The sequence below is a fragment of the Phalaenopsis equestris genome, unplaced genomic scaffold, assembly GCF_001263595.1.
Source record: "Phalaenopsis equestris unplaced genomic scaffold, ASM126359v1 Scaffold000491, whole genome shotgun sequence".
In the NCBI taxonomy this organism is placed as follows: Eukaryota; Viridiplantae; Streptophyta; class Magnoliopsida; order Asparagales; family Orchidaceae; genus Phalaenopsis; species Phalaenopsis equestris.
This window is the reverse complement of record NW_018164931.1, coordinates 38,030-57,424: the sequence shown is the minus strand read 5'-3', so window position 1 is coordinate 57,424 and position 19,395 is coordinate 38,030. Positions and strand designations below refer to the sequence as shown.

Sequence of the window (19,395 nt, the reverse complement as noted above, 5' to 3'; positions counted from 1 at the left end):
TCAATGACTTTCATTTAAGTGAAGGTAACATATTTGACCTTCCAAATAAAATCAAACCATAATAACTTTATGAATTCATTTTGTAGAAGGATGGGTGGCTCATCCCAACTCACCAATCGAACATAATGAGCAACTCTATAGAGACATATAACATGAATTAGTGACAATTTATTAACCTTAATGATCCATTTCCAGGAGAAAGAAACATATGCTTCCATATACTTTGAATCATTTCTTAACAACAATGAATGTAGTGACAGAAAGAAATGTGCTCTCGACTCGTAAGTACCCTTCGTGAATGTGTGAGCGCGAGTAGGAGACCATGCCGCAGGCAAGAAACTATGCAGGGGACTTAAAATGATAATGACTGATAAGTATGTCTAATTATGATGCAATTCTTGATGTGATTAATCATGGGGAGAATCTTATTATGACAAAGATTGAGAGATAGGTTTTGATGTGTTAATGATTACGGTGCATATATTTGTGCAATGTAGGTCAACAAAGCGCGTCTAGATAAGGTGAAATGCTTATCATACAATAGCTCAATAATAAATCATGACATGATGGAGGCAACATGAGTAAAAAACAAGCCATCTCGAACTCGTAGGCTGGAGCTCAAGCTCGAGTTCGAATTCGATAAAATTAATCAGACTCAAGTTCAAGCCAAGCGTGGCTCGAGCTCGACTCAGCTCGACTTATTTACACCATTAATATTTTGACTGATCAGGAAATGAGAGCTTTGTTTAGAAAGATACAGTGCCTGGAGGTTGATTTCCAGTCTGATTGATCTCCAGTCCAATTTTAATCAGCATAAGCATGGAGTTGGAGGCTGTTTCTGAAGATAGGTAGACCTAACTGCTTTGTGCCTTGAATATGCCTGAGAAGTCTCTTGACTAACTGAGAGTCTTGCTGAGAGGGATGATGCATGGCTTGGCTAGCTTTGTTTGCAACAAATTGAATATCGGGTCGTTTCGGTGTTAGATACTGCAACGAGCCAACTAATCGGTTGCATAATTGCGGGTTGGAGACAGGTTTGCAAAGGTGGCCATGCCTGATTGAGTGTGAGGATGTCTTCAGCATAGGGTAGCTGGATTAGATGGAGAGTGTAGCTGTTTTGTCTAGCGGTAATACCCAGGAAATGAGAAATGTTGCCCAGATTATTCAGGTCAAATCTGTTTTGCAGTTGGTTGATGATAAAGGTGAGGAATGTAGAGTCGTTTCGAGTGAAGAGGATATCATCGACTATATAAGGATGCATACTTGGGTGGTGTTGCCGAAAAAAACAGAAAAGGAATGGGTTGGCAGAGCTTGGTTTAAATCCCAGACTGGTGAGGTGTTCGGTGAGAGTGGCAAACCATTGTCTTGAAGCTTATTTGAGGCAATACAAAACTTTCTTGAAGAATAAAGCAAATAACAATACTAATGAATGATAGAGGCCAAAAAAGTACTATATATTTTACCAAAATATTTGAAATAAAAACAAGTCTACAAATAACTGCAACTGCAATAATGTTCCAAGTCACTCGACAGGCTATGCTGCTTATTCAAAGCTCCAGAGAAGATAAAACAAACGAGGAAGAAGACAGCCAACACTGACAGGCAAATTTCTCACCATATTTTATCAGAAGGAAAAAAATTAGATAAATATAACTAAATCAACAAGAATAAAGCAAGTAACAAAACTAATGAATGAAAAAAAAAAAAAAAAAAAAAAAACAGAAACTAATTGAATGATAGAGGGGAAAAAAGCACAGCATAGTTTATCAAAACAATTCAGATAAATACAATCAAGTCTACAAATATCTGCAACTGCACCATTTTCTAAGTTACTCTACAGGTCATGCTGCTCATTCAAAGCTCTAGAGAAAACCCAACAAGAAAGAAGACAACCAACAAAGGCAGGGAAACTTCTCAACATAAATTTCAGAAGAAATCATTTCTGTTTCTTTGATTTCTTCGGCGGATTATTTTGTTTATCATCTTCTTCTTCTTCAGAAGATGGCTCCAATGGTTCATCAGGAACTTCAGTTGGAACATTGTGTTTAGTGATGTAGTCCTTCAAAATGTTCATGCTCTCTTCCTTCACTGCTGCCAGCTGCTGGGAGAGATTTCCGAGTTTTGAATCAACTGAGAAAGCTTCTGAACCAAGTTGAAAGGTGAACGTCACCTGGGGCGGAGAAAAGATGGAGGAACCCTGAACATGTTCTGCCATCTGGAGAAGGAGAAAGGACCATAGTTATGCATATTTGAAGTATGATTTGTGTTTTACACCTTCATGAAGATCATAGATAGAATTATGAAGTATGGAGAAAGTCTTGGGGCTTGTTTGAGATCATTTTTATTCTGGGTTAGCACTCGAAACATTGCTATTCCTAAAACTAGTACTCAGGTGAGTTTTTTTTAATGACTAGACTAATGCATTTATGCATGCCACAACCAAACCATTGAGAACTTGGTAAAAATGTAAAATATGGGTTGAAATTTTATTGTGAATTTTGATACTTGAGTAAGAATATGAAAAATAAATGTAAGAAAGAGCTAGTTTCGTTAATAGTAACGTTAGGAGTGCTATGTTTGTGATTGCCCCTACTATTTTGTATATTTACTCCTATTTTTGCTTTTGTTTTTAAGAAACATATTTGCTTAGTGCTTTTTATATGCTATTATTTTGGAAGCTTTACATACATTCCACTTAATTCCTATGTATTTATATGTCTAACACCTAAACTTCAATTTTTACATACATACCATCTTACAAAGAAGTTTATTTCATTTTTTAAAAGTTAAGATGGTTGTATATTTTATGCAAAATGGAAGTTTGGGTGGTATAAATGTAAAACGCAAAATTTAGATTTTAGAAAGGTAAATACATATGAATTAGGCGGTATGAATGTAAATGGTCCTTTTTTATTATTAAAAATAAATCAACTTATTTTTAAAAAAACTCAAAATAATTTTTAAATACTTTGAGTGTTTTTATAAACAACTACAACCACTAATATATTTTATTTCAAATCAAAGCTTAAGCAAATCAAAATAAATAAATAAATAAATAGCAAAAATAACAAACATTTTTCTTTTATTTTTTAAAGTGGAGTGCAAAAGGATAAATTTAATATAGGGGGATTCCATCTTCGAATAGTGGCAACAATTTTTTAAGATTCTTATCAACTAAGCTAGTTGGCACCTACTATTGTTGTGGACGTAGCTAGGCTTTATAAATATCTTGAATTTTGTGTCAAAGCCTTGGGTTTCAAATTCTAACTTAAAATTTGTGCCTTGGTACTCACCATTAGTAAAGAAAAAAAAATCAATGCATGTGGATTGCATATCTTGTTGACACTTGAGATATTGTTATGGTGCACAAAACCAACAGAATAGATAAATAGATGATGAACATCATCATGAACCTTAACTCATATTGGTTTTCAGAATTTTATGAACCCTTGTTTTCCATTTGTTCTTAGTATAACCGCATAAGTTATGGTAAACTACTAATCACTTAAAGTATTGAGCTTAGTTTACACACATAAATTTGGCAATACTTCTTAAAGATGGACCCAAAAAAAAACAGGTAAAGCTAATGATACAATATATTATGAATTACAAAAATTATAGAAGAATAAAGCTTAATACATTAGATGAAAAAATTTTGGAACACGGAAATTATTTGATTTTATGTTATGAAGATCTACTTAGAGTAAGCTTTTCGTTCTACAACAATCGATGGAAAATAAGTTCATAAAGCCCATCTCTTATTGCTGGAGAAAAATAATGAAGATGATGATAACTTATGGACACATTATTGAAAATCTTGATGCATGTTCATGGGCAAATAGATACAAAAGTGGAAATAAGCTTACAAATAGGTATTCAGTGTAATTGTTCTGTAAATCATAGACTAAGTTTAACTCAAGGCAGTATTATAGAAAAACCTTCTCTTTAAATGTAATGATGGTTAAAAAGTGACCTCAAAGGTTTGCATATCATGGACAAAAAAGCTTTAGACATACTAAAGCATGTATGCTCCAAAGGGAGAAGGATGATAATTTCAATGCCTAAGAAGGAAAAAAAAAAAGTACCTATTCTTGCTAACTATGGTGTTTGAGATCAGAATTTTCACTAATGTAATTGTATGGTAGTTTGGAAAGGTGCATAAGATGCCAAGACTTAAGTGTCCAAAACAATGTTGTAAAAGGAATTTTTATAGTTGGTGAGAGGCTCGTCGTAGAGTGAGATGGGGCAAAATTGCCCTAGAACAGCTAGGGAAGGCACTAATCTTTTATCTCTTAAAAGTTATAAAATTTAAAACTTACTATAAAAATTTTTCTTACATATTTAAATGAAAAAAAAAATCCTTTTATTTTCTCAAGAATTGTGACCATTAAGTTGATCATCTATATCAATGTTTTAGTGACATTGAAACCCTAAGCCTATCTCATCTTCATCTCCCTCGTAACATCTGAATCATGTCTCTGGTTCATAGCTTGTTCAAAAAGATTCCTTAGTAATCCGTCATCTCCCATTTCAACTTATCACTCATCTTTATCGAAGTTCTAAGCCCAAATCACCTTCATACACTTCACCTCATGTTTATCACAATATCCTTGAGCCTAATTATTACCACTTGACATTGACACATTCCTCATTGAATATGTCAATAGTAAACACACTAAATAAGTCATGTATCTTTGAATCTCTTTGCAACAATAGCAGTTGATTTCTAAGGCGTTTATATATTTGTTTTAGAATATGGATCATATGATGATGGGCTTTAAATTTTGAAGTTTTTTCATTCTTTAACCATATTTTATAATTATAAATAATTATTATATTGAATTCATGAGGATTAAACCTTTCTGCATGATTAATAATATTTCTCGAACTATTTTTCTCTTTTAAACAACACAGCACGCATATATATGAAAAACTAATTTGAAAACTCTTTTCTCATTAGGGTAAAGTGCACTAACAAAATCATGAAACAAAAATAATGTTTTCCAATGGTTGTTGATTCACAAAGCACAAGAAGTTTTTTAATTGAAACAATTGTAACAACAACAAGACACCCTAAATATTAAAGCAAAGGAAATATTAAAGCAAAATCATTATCAAATTTTAGAAAGTCTCTATGATTATAGAGATATTTACAAATATGATATTTTTTGAGACATAACCATAATATATCAAATAAAAAATAAAGCTATAATCCATTAAAAGTAGAACTATAACATTTAAATCTATAATTTTATATCTCTTCCATTGGCTCGAATTACTCAATTCACAAAAGGAACAAGCTACGGAACATAGTTCATTTATATTGTCGACTCATTTATATTGTCAAAATTTAACAATAAGCCAACAAATCAACAGCTTCAGCAACAAAACGAGTTTGAGTATACAAAGTAGATTGCAAGAAGAGAATGAATTTCTAATCTTATTTCTGTTTCTGTTACAGGGTAAATTTAAAAGCTATACATGATGACAAACTTGTAAATAACTTGTAAGGGCAAATATGACAACATACATACAAGTGGCATGATAGAGACCTAATGCTAACATTTCTTCTAAATTCTTCTACACATGAAGCAGCGAGATAGATGCGATACTGGAGAAGTTTGGATGACTTTAGGAAGGAGATCTTTGGTTGAATCTTCACAAAGCATCACATAAGTTCCAATACACCCTATCAAGTTAAGCATTGAGAGGTTTGGCGGTTAACTTGGTAAAAAGCTCGTGATGTCTTTTCGGATTTAGGGCTTTAGTAAGAATGTCAACCGGTTGATCTTGCATCATAATATGATGTAGCATGATGTGTTTTAGCTTTATTTGATCCCTTAAGACTTTTTTGTGCTTTGTTCTGGCATGGAAGACAGGATTGTGAGCGAGCGCGATTGCGAAAGTAATGTCGCTATAGAGGTTCATGGAAGATGTTGATAGCCTTGTAAGTTCTTCTAACAATCTTTTGAGCCATAAGATTTCGGTTGTAGTGGTAGCAAGGGCGCGAAATTCTACTTCTGTTAAGGAGGAAGCCACAGTGTTTTGTTTCTTGCAGGACCACGAAATGAGGTTGGAGCCGAGGTACATGCAATAATCTATAGTGGATTTTCTATTTTAGTTGTCACTCGCCCAATTTGCATCAGTGTATGCAGATAGTGAGAGTGCTCCAATGATAATGGGTAGCTTGTGGTTGTGTGTGTGCCTTTGAGACAACGTAATAATCTATTAAGTAGTTGAAATGAACATTATTTGACTCATGCATGCGTTGGCTTAAAAAATTTATACTGAATATGATATCGGGTCTGGTAACAGTAAGATATTGTAAAGCTACAAACAGTTGTCTATAGTATTGTGGATTTGAGAGAGGTGAAGTAGGAGTGGAGAATTTAAAAGGTTGAGAAGGTAATGGTGTTAAAACTGATTTGGATTGCATCATTCCAGCTTTGTTAGCAAATTAGACAAATATTTCGTTTGATGTAAAAGATAACCTTTGACTGTTTGGTTTATTTGCAAACCAAGAAATTGGGATAGATGGCCAAGTTGTTTTAGGTTGAATTGGGTTTCTAGCTTTTGTATCAAGTTGTTTATTTCAGTTGATGAGTTTCCTATAATTAGAATATGATCAACATAGATAAATAAATAAATGTGGGTTTTGTCATAATAATAAATAAACAATGAGTGATCAGATGTGCTTATTTGAATTTTTAAGTGTATAAGAAGATGCAAAAAGTTGAGTACCACTGACGGTGCTTGTTTGAGACCATAAAGTTCTTTATTTACTATACATACATAATATGGATGGTTATTATCTTGGGAAAACACCAACAGTAGCGAGAATAGTCATAATAAATGTGACGTAATATGGACAACCATCAATAGAGGGTTGTGCAAACAATCCACATACATCTGAATGAAGCAATTCAAAAATTGCACATTGATTTGTGCTAAAAGAAAATGACAATTTGTGAAATTTGATACTAAGACAATTATTGCATGGTGAAATATTTGTGCTAATTTTAAGGTGTGGTGGCTATTTTGCTATGTTCTGAATGATTTGGGGATGTGGATGTCCCAACCTGCTGTGTCATATAATGTATTTGGTAGTACTCGTGAAAAAAGTAAGCAAATATAACTCATTGTTAATTCGACCGCTAAGAAGTGGTTTATTTATTTAGAAATTATGTATCAAAAAACCATTAGGATTGAAAGTAAAAGAGCACTGATTATCTTTAACAAATTCAAATGCAGAGTAATTTGTGAGTGATGTTCGGAACTTTGAGAATGGAGAATAGTTTGAGCTTACGGTCTGGTCTGGTGTGAGTAGGATACCATTACCATAACTTGATATGATCGGTTGTAGGGAGCTGGTTGATGTGTGTTGTCGAGGTGTGGAGTAATGTGTGTTGTAGCGCCTGTGTCAAGTACCCAATCATGCTTGGTGCTAATGGAGGTGTTGAGAGTAGCAATGGAGTTGGGTTTGTAATTCAAGTTGGTTCTATGCCAACAATTGTCTGTTGTGTGCCTTTTCTTGTGGCAAATCCGGCAGACAATGGTATTTTTATTTTTGTTCAGTTGGGTGTTTGTAGAAGTGGAGGGTTTGGTGTTCTGTTGAGTCTTGGGAAGGTTTCTTGATTTAGAGTAGAAGTATTTGTTCTTGTAAGACAGAAAGGTAGTGTCTTGATTGAATTTTAAAAAGTCATTAACAAGGTTGCTCTCTTCACTATGAAGAAGTCAGTAGAGATCTTCCAAAGGCAAAGCTGTTATCTAGGTTTGAATGGTGGTTTTGAAACCTTAGAAGAGAGGTAAGCCATTCAAAATATATAAGATGGTATCATCGTTATCTATTTTGCATCTTGATTGCCGATGCAGACGGGGAGAGCTACAACAACGATCGCAAATCAACTACATGCTCCTACATCTATCTTGGCTCCACCTTAATCTCATGTCTTCAAAGAAGCAAAATACAGTTACACGCTTCAATTGAAGCAAAATATCATGCATTTGCATCCACCACAACTGAAATACTATGGCTAAAAAGGCTATTGCAAGAACTTACAGGGATTCCCTCAGCTCCAATCAAGCTTTACAGGGATAGTACATCAGTTATAGCACTTGCTCATAAACTTGTCTTCCATGCAAGAACAAAGCACATCGAGATAGATTATCATTTCATATGGGATCAAATAAAGCAACAACACACCATGCTTCAACATATAATGACACAAAATCATTCGGTTGACATCTTCACTAAATCCCTAAATGCCACGAAACATCACGAGCTAATCAACAAGCTGACCATCAAGCCTTTTGATGCTCAACTTGACAGGGGGTATTATGACTTACCTGATAATCCATGCTTCTTAAGCAATAGATCAGCGCTCAGATGTTTACCTCAGCCAGAGCTTCACGCGATTCTCTGCTCAGATAAACTAGGGTTCAATGTTAGTAAAGCTTTAAAGCTATTGTTTATGTATTTTCTAAACTATCCTTATGGGTTATATACATGTATGCCACTCACGTAGCTTATATATATGTCTCTATGTACTGATTATAGTGAAATGAAAATTAAATTATCACCTTCTCCTGTTCTGTTCTTGTAGCATCAATGAAAACAGACAAAAATCAGGGCAAAAGCAAGACCATAACCACAGTGAATTAGCTTAACTTTGCAACAGAAGCAATCCGGCTATACAAGTAAGAAAGCAATACAAAAAGAAACTCAGGCTACATTCAATAATGATTTTTTGCTTTTTTGATAGCACAGCGATCACTTGTTACCTGAATAAAAACGAAGTGCAGCGGTAACTTGCCACTTATTTTCACGAGATAGAGACGTCCGGCGATAGCAGCGCCGGCGGCGAGAGAGCTCGCGAGGGTTTCTTCAAGGCTAAATATTTGATTTTGCAAATGTGAAGGTATATTGCTTGCCTCACATGCACGAGGAATGATATAAAAAATAATTATCGATAAAATGGATAATCTATATAAAATTATTTAAAATCACTATTTTTATATATTTAACCTCATATAATACCACTCCCCATATATGCAAACCTTGGACCGGACCCGAGTTAGAGGAATCTTACGATTGACAACACAGCTACATACTAACTTGCCACCCTAGCGCACGCGTCTGTGTGTGTGTCTATATATATATATTTAAAGACATATCAATCAAGTTTTAGATATTTACTTCTAACACTTAAATTTCAATTTATATATATATGCCGCCTAACATATATATATATATGTATATTTGTATTTTATTTTTTAAAATTAAAAATAGTGATATATTAGATGTGAAATGAAAGATTTTGGTGGTATAAAAGAATATTCAAAATATAGGTGCTAGATATGTAATTACATAAGAATTCAGTGTTAAAAAAAGCCAATGATCATTTTTTTTTTTGTATTTTAATGAATGATGGATCAAGTTGACTTAAATCTTGATATAATAAAAAATAATATATACTTATTTTTATAATTTTATTTTTTTAAATATAATATAAAATATTTTTAAAGATGAAAAATAAAATATACAAAAATTATATAACATAAAAGGTCGATCGGCTAGCTGGCTTCGAGTTAATGGGGCTAGCTTAGTCGACTGAGCTTAGTCGGCACGAGTTAATCGACTAATTTAACCTGGATGTCGATCTTCAATCCCTGGTGAGGAGCTCTTATCAGTAGAGCATCCCCAAGCTACTGATCTAAGAGTGAATCACCGTAACCTGATATACAGCTCACCCCTCGACGAGAAGGGCCTGCGAGAAATCTACAAGACTTTTTGTTTCACTATTAATTCTTAATCTATGATGAGAAACCTCTAGGTCATCCACGGGATGGTTAGAGGTATTATGTAACTGGATCTTCCCATAAATCAGCTCTACTAGAGGGTACCCTCTCGCATCGGGCCAGCTTTTCTTCTAGTGGTTAGCTTGATTGCCATCTTTTGTATGATATATGAATAAAAACAATACATGATGATAGATTGAACTTTATATGAATAGAAGACAAAGACACCATTTTATCTGTGTTAATAGCCTATAAAAATACAGCAACATATTGTAAGGATGGATTGAACGTGGAGAAAGGCAATAATGTTCTCATTCTCATCTCTTCTCCGCTGTGAGAATTTGTTCTCTTCATTTCCTCACTCTATCCTTCATATGTTAGACTACATTTAGCACTTTATGGTGGCTTCCATTTATGATTTTATGATGCCCATCATTTAAGATGCTTTGAAGAAAGCAACTATATTGAGCAAAATTGAAGAAAGCAACTATATTGAGCAAAATTGATACAAGTACAATATTAAGGCATGCCATCCATGTATGCTTCAGAGAAAAGTTCAGCTTTTGTCAGATTTTCTCAAAGATTACAGTTAGTACTCGACCAGCAGTTCCAATTATCATCATAATTATTACAATTCCCATTGAAAAAATAAAAAAAAAAATCAATCAAATTTTACTACAAATGTGAAATCAAAATTTCATATTTAGCTCTACTTCTGACCACAAAAGACCTGAACTGCAAGAGTAGCTGTGGTTTCTGAGCAATTTGCATCTGCGCCATAAGCTTCGCCTTCCACTGGAAGCACACAGGAAGCGTTCCCCAAGCAGGCCTAATCATTATCATACAAGGTAAAAGCATAGCCAGCATTAAACAAACAGAAAGCAAGGGATAGACATCTGAAACATATTTTCTCATATTTTCACAGGTTGAGAACTATATTGTAAACTTGAAAAAGAGTCTGTACATAGTTTCGTGTAAATTCACGCATGCGTAATTTATATTGGAACCGAAAACTGGATATGAAATTGTGGAGCAAATCGAATTTAGATTCGCAATCACTTAAAATCAATCACATTGAATTACTCATGAGGAATTCCTTATAGAACTAGTAGGAATTTTGTATTGAGATTTGCATTTTTATAAGTTTAAGAGTCATTTTGAGGTAATTTATTCATAAATTTGCTTTCCATGCAAGTGCTGCACTTCTATATAACTATATCTTATTAATTTTTGCAAAAAATTCTATGATGAGATTGAACTATTTATAATTAGATCTCTAAAATGTGAAGGTTATAAGAAAACAGTTGTCTAAACTTCTCAAAAAAGTCTAACAATCGCAACCAAGTATCAAATTTTTTTTTCATCGCAATAATTTTGCAGTTACTTTTACACACCCACACCCTAACAATTATAAAATACTTAAGATGCAGAGCAAAAATATAATAGCAAAAGATATGCACTACCTTCTCAACAACATGTCGCGTCTGCGGAGCATGGCAGCTTCCAATGGTGTAGTTTCCACAAACGCCGCTAGGATTGCCAAAACTAGCGAAGATGACTGATTTGATGACCTTATTGTCCGGACACTCAAGGTGAGATTCCGGCTTAACATCCTCGGCAACCGACCTGAGCTGACCATCCTTCCTCGACCAATGTTTGATAACTCCAGGGTGGTACTCAGACACATAAGTACATATATCATCTCTCCTAACGGTCAAAATTTGAATTCCATCAGGGTTGCCTCCAGATTCCTCCAAGACAACAAGAAGGTTCTTCGTTTGCTTCAAGAAGGAGCGAGGGATATGATAACTGCAAAAAAAAATTTTCAAATCAACAAATTTGAAACTTCAAACCATCCATAGATCAAGCAATTTGATCACAAAAAACAAATCTTCCTACTATAAGCACTTACACAGTCTGAGTTGGGGTGCCGAGTGGGGAGAGATATGAAACCCAGTATCGACCAATGCCTTCGCCGTTAACCCAGACGAAACCTTTGGCCATGGTGCTCATGTCAACAATAACCGGATCATTACCCGGGGGTGCATCGAAGTATCTCTGCAGCACAGTGGTTCAAGGAAAGGTAATTAGAAAGATTCTATTAAACTCTCAATTTGTTCTAGTTAGGGGAGTTCTCAATTTGTTCTATTGGAGTAAACAAGTCGAGTGGAGCTCGAGTGAACCTCGACTTAGGTTAAGCTTGATTAATTCATCGAGTTCGATTTTGAAATCATGCTAGAGTTTGAGCCAGTTTGTTGATTATGAAAAAAAAAAAAACAATGTTAATTCAAGTCAATATTATAATAAAGTGACAAAAAGAATAACCATTTGGGAGATAATTAATAAGAATCACTTGATATAAAATTTAAAATGTCATTTTTTGGAACATCTTTAATGCTTTAATGATAGATTCTTTAATATTAATATAATTTGAGTATATTTTATATTAATAATCTTTTAAATGAGCTCGCCCGTGAGCTGATGAGCAAAGTTGGGTTGGCTTGAGCTTGGCTTTTTAGCTCATCGAGCTCAGCTAACGAGCTACTAATCGATTCGAGCCCGAGCCAACTCACGAGTCGAATTGGCTCAGTTACATCCTTAGTTCTAATTATGATGTTTTACTTGGATTTGTTTGTAATACTATTACCTTGTACCAGGTAATCGGTATGTTGCTCTCAGGTTTGGTCCATTGAACTCTGGAGACTCCATCATTTGTGTAGATCCGAAGCTTCTCTCCTACTAAGCCGACCTATTTAGTCTCAAATTTATCAGTCTTTTTGAGTAAGAGAATTTAACTGAATTGCCAACAAAATAAATATTTACCTGATGGCCCCAGCCATTGGCTGTGAGATCCAGGGTGCCTGTGTTAAGGCCTTGGACGATGACCGAGTGAATTCCGGCAACCCTGCGTTCCAGGTAAGGACCACTATCCTTTTCACAGTGTAGTAAAAGATGTTAGCCCCCCTTTATGGGAAAACATTTTAGGGAAATTTACACACGTACCACACAATGCTTATGGATTTACGTATCCAACGCCTAAAGTTCAATAATTTATAACACCATGAAGTTATAAACCGATGCATAGAAAGGTGATCTGACTTTTAAAAAGTTAGTAAAAGTTGCACTTTCTATGTGATGTTAAAGATATGAGTGCTATAAATGTAAATATTAAAGTGTAGATGTTAAATATGTAAATATATAAAAATTTAGTCCGTACGTAAATGTCCCAAAATTTTAAGAAGTGAAAAATTTTGAATTTTAATCTCTTACCGGGAAGCCAACAGTCATGGCCAAGATGGTAATGTGGTTGGTTCCAGACTTCAGCTTCATTGATTTTTGGAAGACAAAGCTCTTCTCAATCTTGCTGCCATGCGCATGCCCTGAATCAAATATGCACTCAGTTTATCCATCAATAAAACAGTGAAATGGAAAGCTGTAGAAAGAAAATATTTAGCTAAATTAAAAGGGAAATTTACATACGCAGTACACAATTCTTATGTATTTACATATCTCACACCTAAACTTTCACATTCGCACACACGTAGCACTTTGGTGCTTTAAAACCATGCATGAAAAGATCTATGTGACTTTAAAAAGTGCTAATAGTACTATTTTTTATGTGGTATTAAACATTTGAGTGCAATGTGTATAAATATGAAAGTTTAGGAGTGAGATATGTAAATACATAAGAATTTTGTGCTATGTATGTAAATTTTCCTAAATTAAAATGCCATGGAGTTGTATACCAAGGTATTTTCCATTCACAAATGCATGAACTCCATGGCCAAGACTTGCAATTTGCAGCACAGGACGAATATCTTTCCTCCAAGGCAAGTCTTCTTGCTGCACATTGAATCTGAGATCAACAAGCAAACAAAAAGTGAATCTTTTGCTCAAGCATTTCTATGTGTAACACGCTAAACATCAGTCCAATCTATCTTACAATAAATTGAACCTCACAGTTTTGTCTTTTTACTGCAAATTTCCTAAGGGATCACCCAGCCCAAGAGTACTTCATTTAGAGCACAGACACATCATTCTTTACTAATACAGCCTGAGAAAAAAGTGACAGAATGTTCGACTCCTTGTAGGGGTTACTCTTTATAGGGCGGCCGTTTTAGTCCCAAAATTTATAAAAATATCAATTTAGTCTTTATATTTTTAAAATATGGACTGAAATAGTCCCAATAAGGACAATTTTTACCAAATTAAAAGAGTATGAGGACTAATTTGACACTTAAAGACACTTGGCTAAAATGACTCAAGGTTTGTTTGGGGCAACTGCAGCTTATTGAATAATTTGCTGATAAGCCAGGTGCAAAGACTAGTACAATTTTTTTTTTTTTGGGAAAAGCCAGACTGCTGTCAGAAAGCTGTCATCGCACCTAGATAGGTGCGGTGTGAAGAAGCTGTCTTCAGCGTTTTGAAAACGCATAAGTTTTCAAAACGCAGTCTACCCAAATAGGACCGGTGCGTTTTCAAAACGCCACCACACCAAATAAGCTGCCCCAAACGGACCCTCAATAAAAATAGTTAAAGGACTGTTTTGACACTTTACTCCATAGCCTAATATTCTCTCCTCTACTTTCAATGTGAGATTTAGCTCATTCTACACGGCTTTCCTCTTAGAAATATATCTATTAAGAGCCACTCTTTCTCCTAGACATCTCCTAAACCATAAATCTATTTGCTTTATATCATTTTTTTGAATTAGTGAAAAATAGATTGGGTGACAGACCTGGTTGTATACCAAAGGTAATCTGTGGTATCCTTGGTCGTGCTCATTAGCTCCAATGGCTCCGGGCTACGAACAATTCCATCCTCATGATACCTGGGGATATGATCTTGGTACATCTCCCATCTTTTGTTCTTCTTCCTCTCCATGAATGGAATGAAGGTCCTTGAATTGTGTTGGGCATTAATCTATCATAAAATTCGAAAGTAGAGGTAAGCAATCATCCATCCCAATATCATCAAACTTTACTTCAAAACTAAGGATTTGTTTGGGGCCAATTTTGTTTTTAAAAACAATCATATATTAATAAAAAATGCCAAACACTTTTGTTTCAAATCAAAACATAAACAAAAAAAATAGAGAAAATATAAAACAATAGTGATCCCAAATGGCCACTAAATGAATTGAGCAGTTTACAACCCTCTGAGTATTGAAGACCACAGTCTTGCAATCTGGAAGAATGCTAATAGAATGGCGAGGCAAGAAGTATTTGGTGCCGCGGAAGCTCACGGTGACATCTCGGTCAGCCTTCTTGTTAGTGAGGAAGGCTGCACACACTTTGTCGCTAGGAAGGTCGTACACTCTAGCCTGTATTCTTGAAAGATAAAAAATCATCAGAACACAACCAGTAAAGCCAAAAATTTGCATAATAGAAGAATTAAATGTAGCTAACTATACTATTTCTACCTCAACATTTTTACCCAGTTTTCTGAAACTGTAAGAACCCCAAAGAAGAGGTTTCCTGCTAAGTTTCAGAGCTCGGTGAAGGTCTTTCAGGTGCCCCCATTTAGGCTCTTTCTGCAAACCTATAAGAAAGGAGTACCAAATTCAGCGTTTTCATGCCATTGTAGACTTTTAATCAAAAGGGTATTTACATGCATACCACACAATTCTTATGCATTTAAATATCTAACACCTAAACTTTCATATTTATATGCACAACACTAAAATTTTAACATCACATCAAATACATCAACATTACTAACTTTTTAAAAATTAAATACATATTTTCATGCATAGGTTTATGACATCAAGGTGGTATGTATGATTGTAAATATTAAACATTAGGTGTTAGATATGTAAAATATAATTTGATTGTGTGACATATATGCAAATTTCTCTTAATCAAAACATTAGTTGTTTATAATACCATATTCATCGAGAGGTGCTTCATCATAATATCGTGCCGTGACAAAAGCAGAACCAGTCCTTCCAAAGTTTGTTCCTCCATGGTACTAAACATAAAAATTCCTCTTTTATCATACATTCAAATTACAAACTTCATTCAAATATAAACTAAGTAGATTAGACGAATTACCATGTAATAGTTTGCAAGAGTTCCATTCTTAGAGAAGAAGCGAGCAACGGAAAATGCAAGATCTTCTGCTGACCTTTGGGACGGCGGGTCGCCAAAAACTCGGTACCTTGAGATCATCACAAAGAAAAAAACTCAATTTACAGAAGGAACACACCAAAATGACAGCTATCTCTACTTACTGAGCACTCCAGTTCTCAGCCCACAGAAGAGGCTTAGTTGGATGGTTAGGTCCCTTCCAGGTATCACCACAGTTTCTTCCATTGCAGGCATTGATCTACAACAGAAAAGGAGAGAGCAAAATTCTAATGCATATTTAATACAAGAGGCATTTACATAAATACCACAAAATTCTTATGTATTTTACATATCCACCGCCTAAGCATTAAAAAAAAACACTTAAACTTTAATTTTTACCTATATGTCACCTGCCCTGTGCATAAAAAGTTGTATTTCACCTTTTGAAAGTTAAAATTGCGGTACTTTTAATGTGATACGAAAAAATTGGGTGGTACAAATGCAATGATTAAAGTTTGAGTGTCATATATATAAATACATAAGAATTGGGTGGCATGTATGTAAATAGATCAATATAACTTACTATGGGTCCTGGAGCATCTTGTTGCTTGCACATCATCCATGGAACTCCAATACCAAGGCTCAAGGCGAGGTCAGATGTCCACTGTATATACTTCTTGCCATCTTCCTTAAATGCCGCTTGAACCATGTTGTATTCATTTTCAATCTATTTTTAACAACTTATTTGTTTATAATTCAATGAGTAAATGACCAATTAATGAGAGTTATGGATGAAATTAACCTGAGCAAGTATGATAGGACCTCCCTGGGAAGCAAAGAGCTTCTCTTCCTTCATCATATTTACAATTTTTTTCACAAACCTCTCCATATGATGCTGCATGTAAATTTAAAGTTAATCCAACCGTTCGAGAATGGTTTCCTTGAAAAAAAATAATTCATGTTTGATACTTATGTTGATCACCTTGAAGGCAGGGTTGTTGGTTCGGAAGGTTATGTTCTTTACCTCCCTCAACCAATATGGAAATCCACTGAAATGCATCCAAGACAATGATTAAGACATAAAAATAAAAACTTTGATCAATACAAGTGTTGCATGTTAGAAAATTCGCAACATAAAAGTGAGAGTTTTAAGTCATAGCTCCATGTCGTGCATAAAAAATGTGTCAGCGCTAATCCTAAGAAAGCTAACGATCCAGAAGGAGGGTACGACAAATGATGGCCCAATGATAGAAGACCAGAAGACCCAATAATCTGATCAGATGCAACTGTCTAAGCTAGGACAAGTATGGCCAAAGCCGACAGAGTCGAATGACCCGAATTTGAGTCATTCGATCAGAAAAGAGACAAGGAGACATCCAAACCAACCAACATGAAGAAGTCAGCTCAAGAGAATATCTAACACCTCGACACCTCCAATCAACCAAGAGTGCCCGAAAGCTCCTTCATCTATCATCAAGGTTCGAAAGCTAAACTAATTCAGATAACCGAGTCACTCGTGTCCACCTGAAGCCAATTAATCTCAGACGACTGACAACACCGGCTAAGTCCAGCCGAGCTTAAGCCAGACAAACTCGGTCGAACGAGCCAAAGGGTAGCCGAGCAATAGACTCATATATGTAAAATATCTAGAATACCATGTACAACCTTCATTAAAGCAAAGACAAAAATGCAATATTACTATATTGTACTCTCTCTCCTATAAATAGGAATATCATTTCATGTATAATGGAGCAGATACACCTGGTTTTAGCCACAAACTTCAAAAAATATCAACACGACTGGTCATCAACAGTTCACTCTTCTCTCTGTCTCTTTCTTTCCATCTCTCTCTCATTTCTTATGCTCTATTTCTTTCTTGGGGTATGATTCACGAACAAATTATGATTCAACACGCGTTGCCTATGAAAAACAATTAGAAGCTAGAAGCCAACTGATTATACTGTAACCTCAAAAGGTAGTTCATATTAACTTCATGTGCACTGTCGTAGTGGGATAGTCCTTCTGTCATCCATAAGATCATCAATTCTAAAAAAAAGCCATTCAAAACTGAGAGGGAGCAACTTGACAGTAGCATCAAAAGAACTTAAAACCCTCACTCATCCGCAGCAACTTTTCCAGCACGAAACAACAAGCAATTACGATGTTACCAAATTTCATAAAATCAATACCCATGATTCCATTCTGCCTGAATGAAAGGTCCAATTCTAAGTGTGACATACAAATTCTCCTTCTGAATCAACTTGATGAATTTCACCAAGTCATACCTCCCCTCAAAATTATACTGCAAATGAAAATAGAAAACGCTTTAAAATTGGTAAGATGTATGAAAAATCAATCAACTCTCATTTCAAATTCATTTCAAAGCAAATACAACGCCTCAAAAACTCATCTTGATCAAATTCAAATCAGAATATCCAAACCCTTATTTTTTTCCCCCGCAAGATCTTACCTGTCCCTGAATAGGTTCATGACCATTCCAAAAAACATAAGTCTGAATCAGATTGATCCCGCCCTTCTTCGCACTGGCAATAAGACGAGGCCACATCTGATCATTCAAACCAAAGATCCAGAAACCATAACTATAAATCATTCCCTAATACACAAATCTCCAAAATGAATAACAAATACATAAACAAAATGCTAGGGTTTACATCCGGCGTGCTTCGAGGATAATGAATAGAACCGGAGAACAAAAGCTCCCTCTTTCCATTAACGATGAGCGAGCGAGAGTCATAAGTCACTCCTTTGTTCGCAATCAAACTGTTGCGTGCGGAGGCCGCGACGAAGGCGGCGAAGAGGGGGAGGAGGAGCCCGACGCGTCGGGCGGCGCAAGCCATTGGGGTTCAGGAAGCGATGCAGGAGGGAAGGGAGAGAGGAGAGGAGAGGCTCGAAGGAGATGGGAATGCCCTTCGAGATCTCCTTTCTCCATGGGAGGATTTTGTTTGGACGATTTAGAGTGGAAGACGCGGGGTAAAGTTCCGAATTTTGCGCTGCTGTGAATCCTGTCCAGAGATTTTGGGTTCTGTTCTTGCGAGAGATCATTTTGGGGCAAGGGTTGGTTGAGCTTTCCCTCAAGCCAGGGAGGACGAAAACCATTTTCCCTTTTTCTTCTATAAATTTGAAATATTTACATATATACCCTTAAATTCTATGTGTTTGTAAATATATACTAAAGTTTAAGTGTTGATATGTAAATACATAGGAATTGAGCGTTATATATGTAAATATTCCACTTAATTGTTATATTTTTTGCTTTAGAAAAATATATGACAAAATTTTTATATATTTATGTGCCTTTTTTCCTAAATTTTGATATTTACATATATAACCTTTGGTGTTATAAATTTTTTGTGTGAAAAAAAAAATTAATTTTTAAGAAGTTATAATAATAATATTTTTGATATGATAATAAAAATTTAAATGATAAATATATAAATATGAAAGTAGAGATTGATACATAAAAATAATAGTATGTATATACATGTCCTCTTTTATATATATATATATA

At 35.0% G+C, this 19,395-nt stretch overlaps 2 protein-coding genes across 2 annotated transcripts; both read right to left on the bottom strand.

Annotated features, from left to right (window-relative positions):
- Nucleotides 1-1,739: 1,739 nt before the first annotated feature.
- On the bottom strand, nt 1,740-8,937 carry LOC110028131. Its single transcript, XM_020729865.1, has 2 exons — nt 8,782-8,937; nt 1,740-2,215 (listed from the first exon to the last, which is right to left on the bottom strand). Exon 2 carries the CDS (start codon nt 2,213-2,215, stop codon nt 1,937-1,939), a length of 279 nt encoding a protein of 92 aa, XP_020585524.1. The 5' UTR covers nt 8,782-8,937; the 3' UTR covers nt 1,740-1,936.
- A 1,391-nt stretch (nt 8,938-10,328) lies between these two features.
- On the bottom strand, nt 10,329-18,802 carry LOC110028143 (beta-galactosidase 11-like). The gene is made up of 19 exons (XM_020729882.1): nt 18,539-18,802; nt 18,337-18,432; nt 18,056-18,168; nt 16,849-16,915; nt 16,669-16,761; nt 16,450-16,593; nt 16,031-16,125; nt 15,852-15,957; nt 15,684-15,768; nt 15,221-15,339; nt 14,954-15,121; nt 14,537-14,721; nt 13,545-13,654; nt 13,069-13,178; nt 12,622-12,729; nt 12,446-12,547; nt 11,711-11,856; nt 11,262-11,607; nt 10,329-10,627 (listed from the first exon to the last, which is right to left on the bottom strand). Exons 1-19 carry the CDS (start codon nt 18,722-18,724, stop codon nt 10,508-10,510), a joined length of 2,499 nt encoding a protein of 832 aa, XP_020585541.1. The 5' UTR covers nt 18,725-18,802; the 3' UTR covers nt 10,329-10,507.
- Between the last annotated feature and the right edge of the window lie 593 nt (nt 18,803-19,395).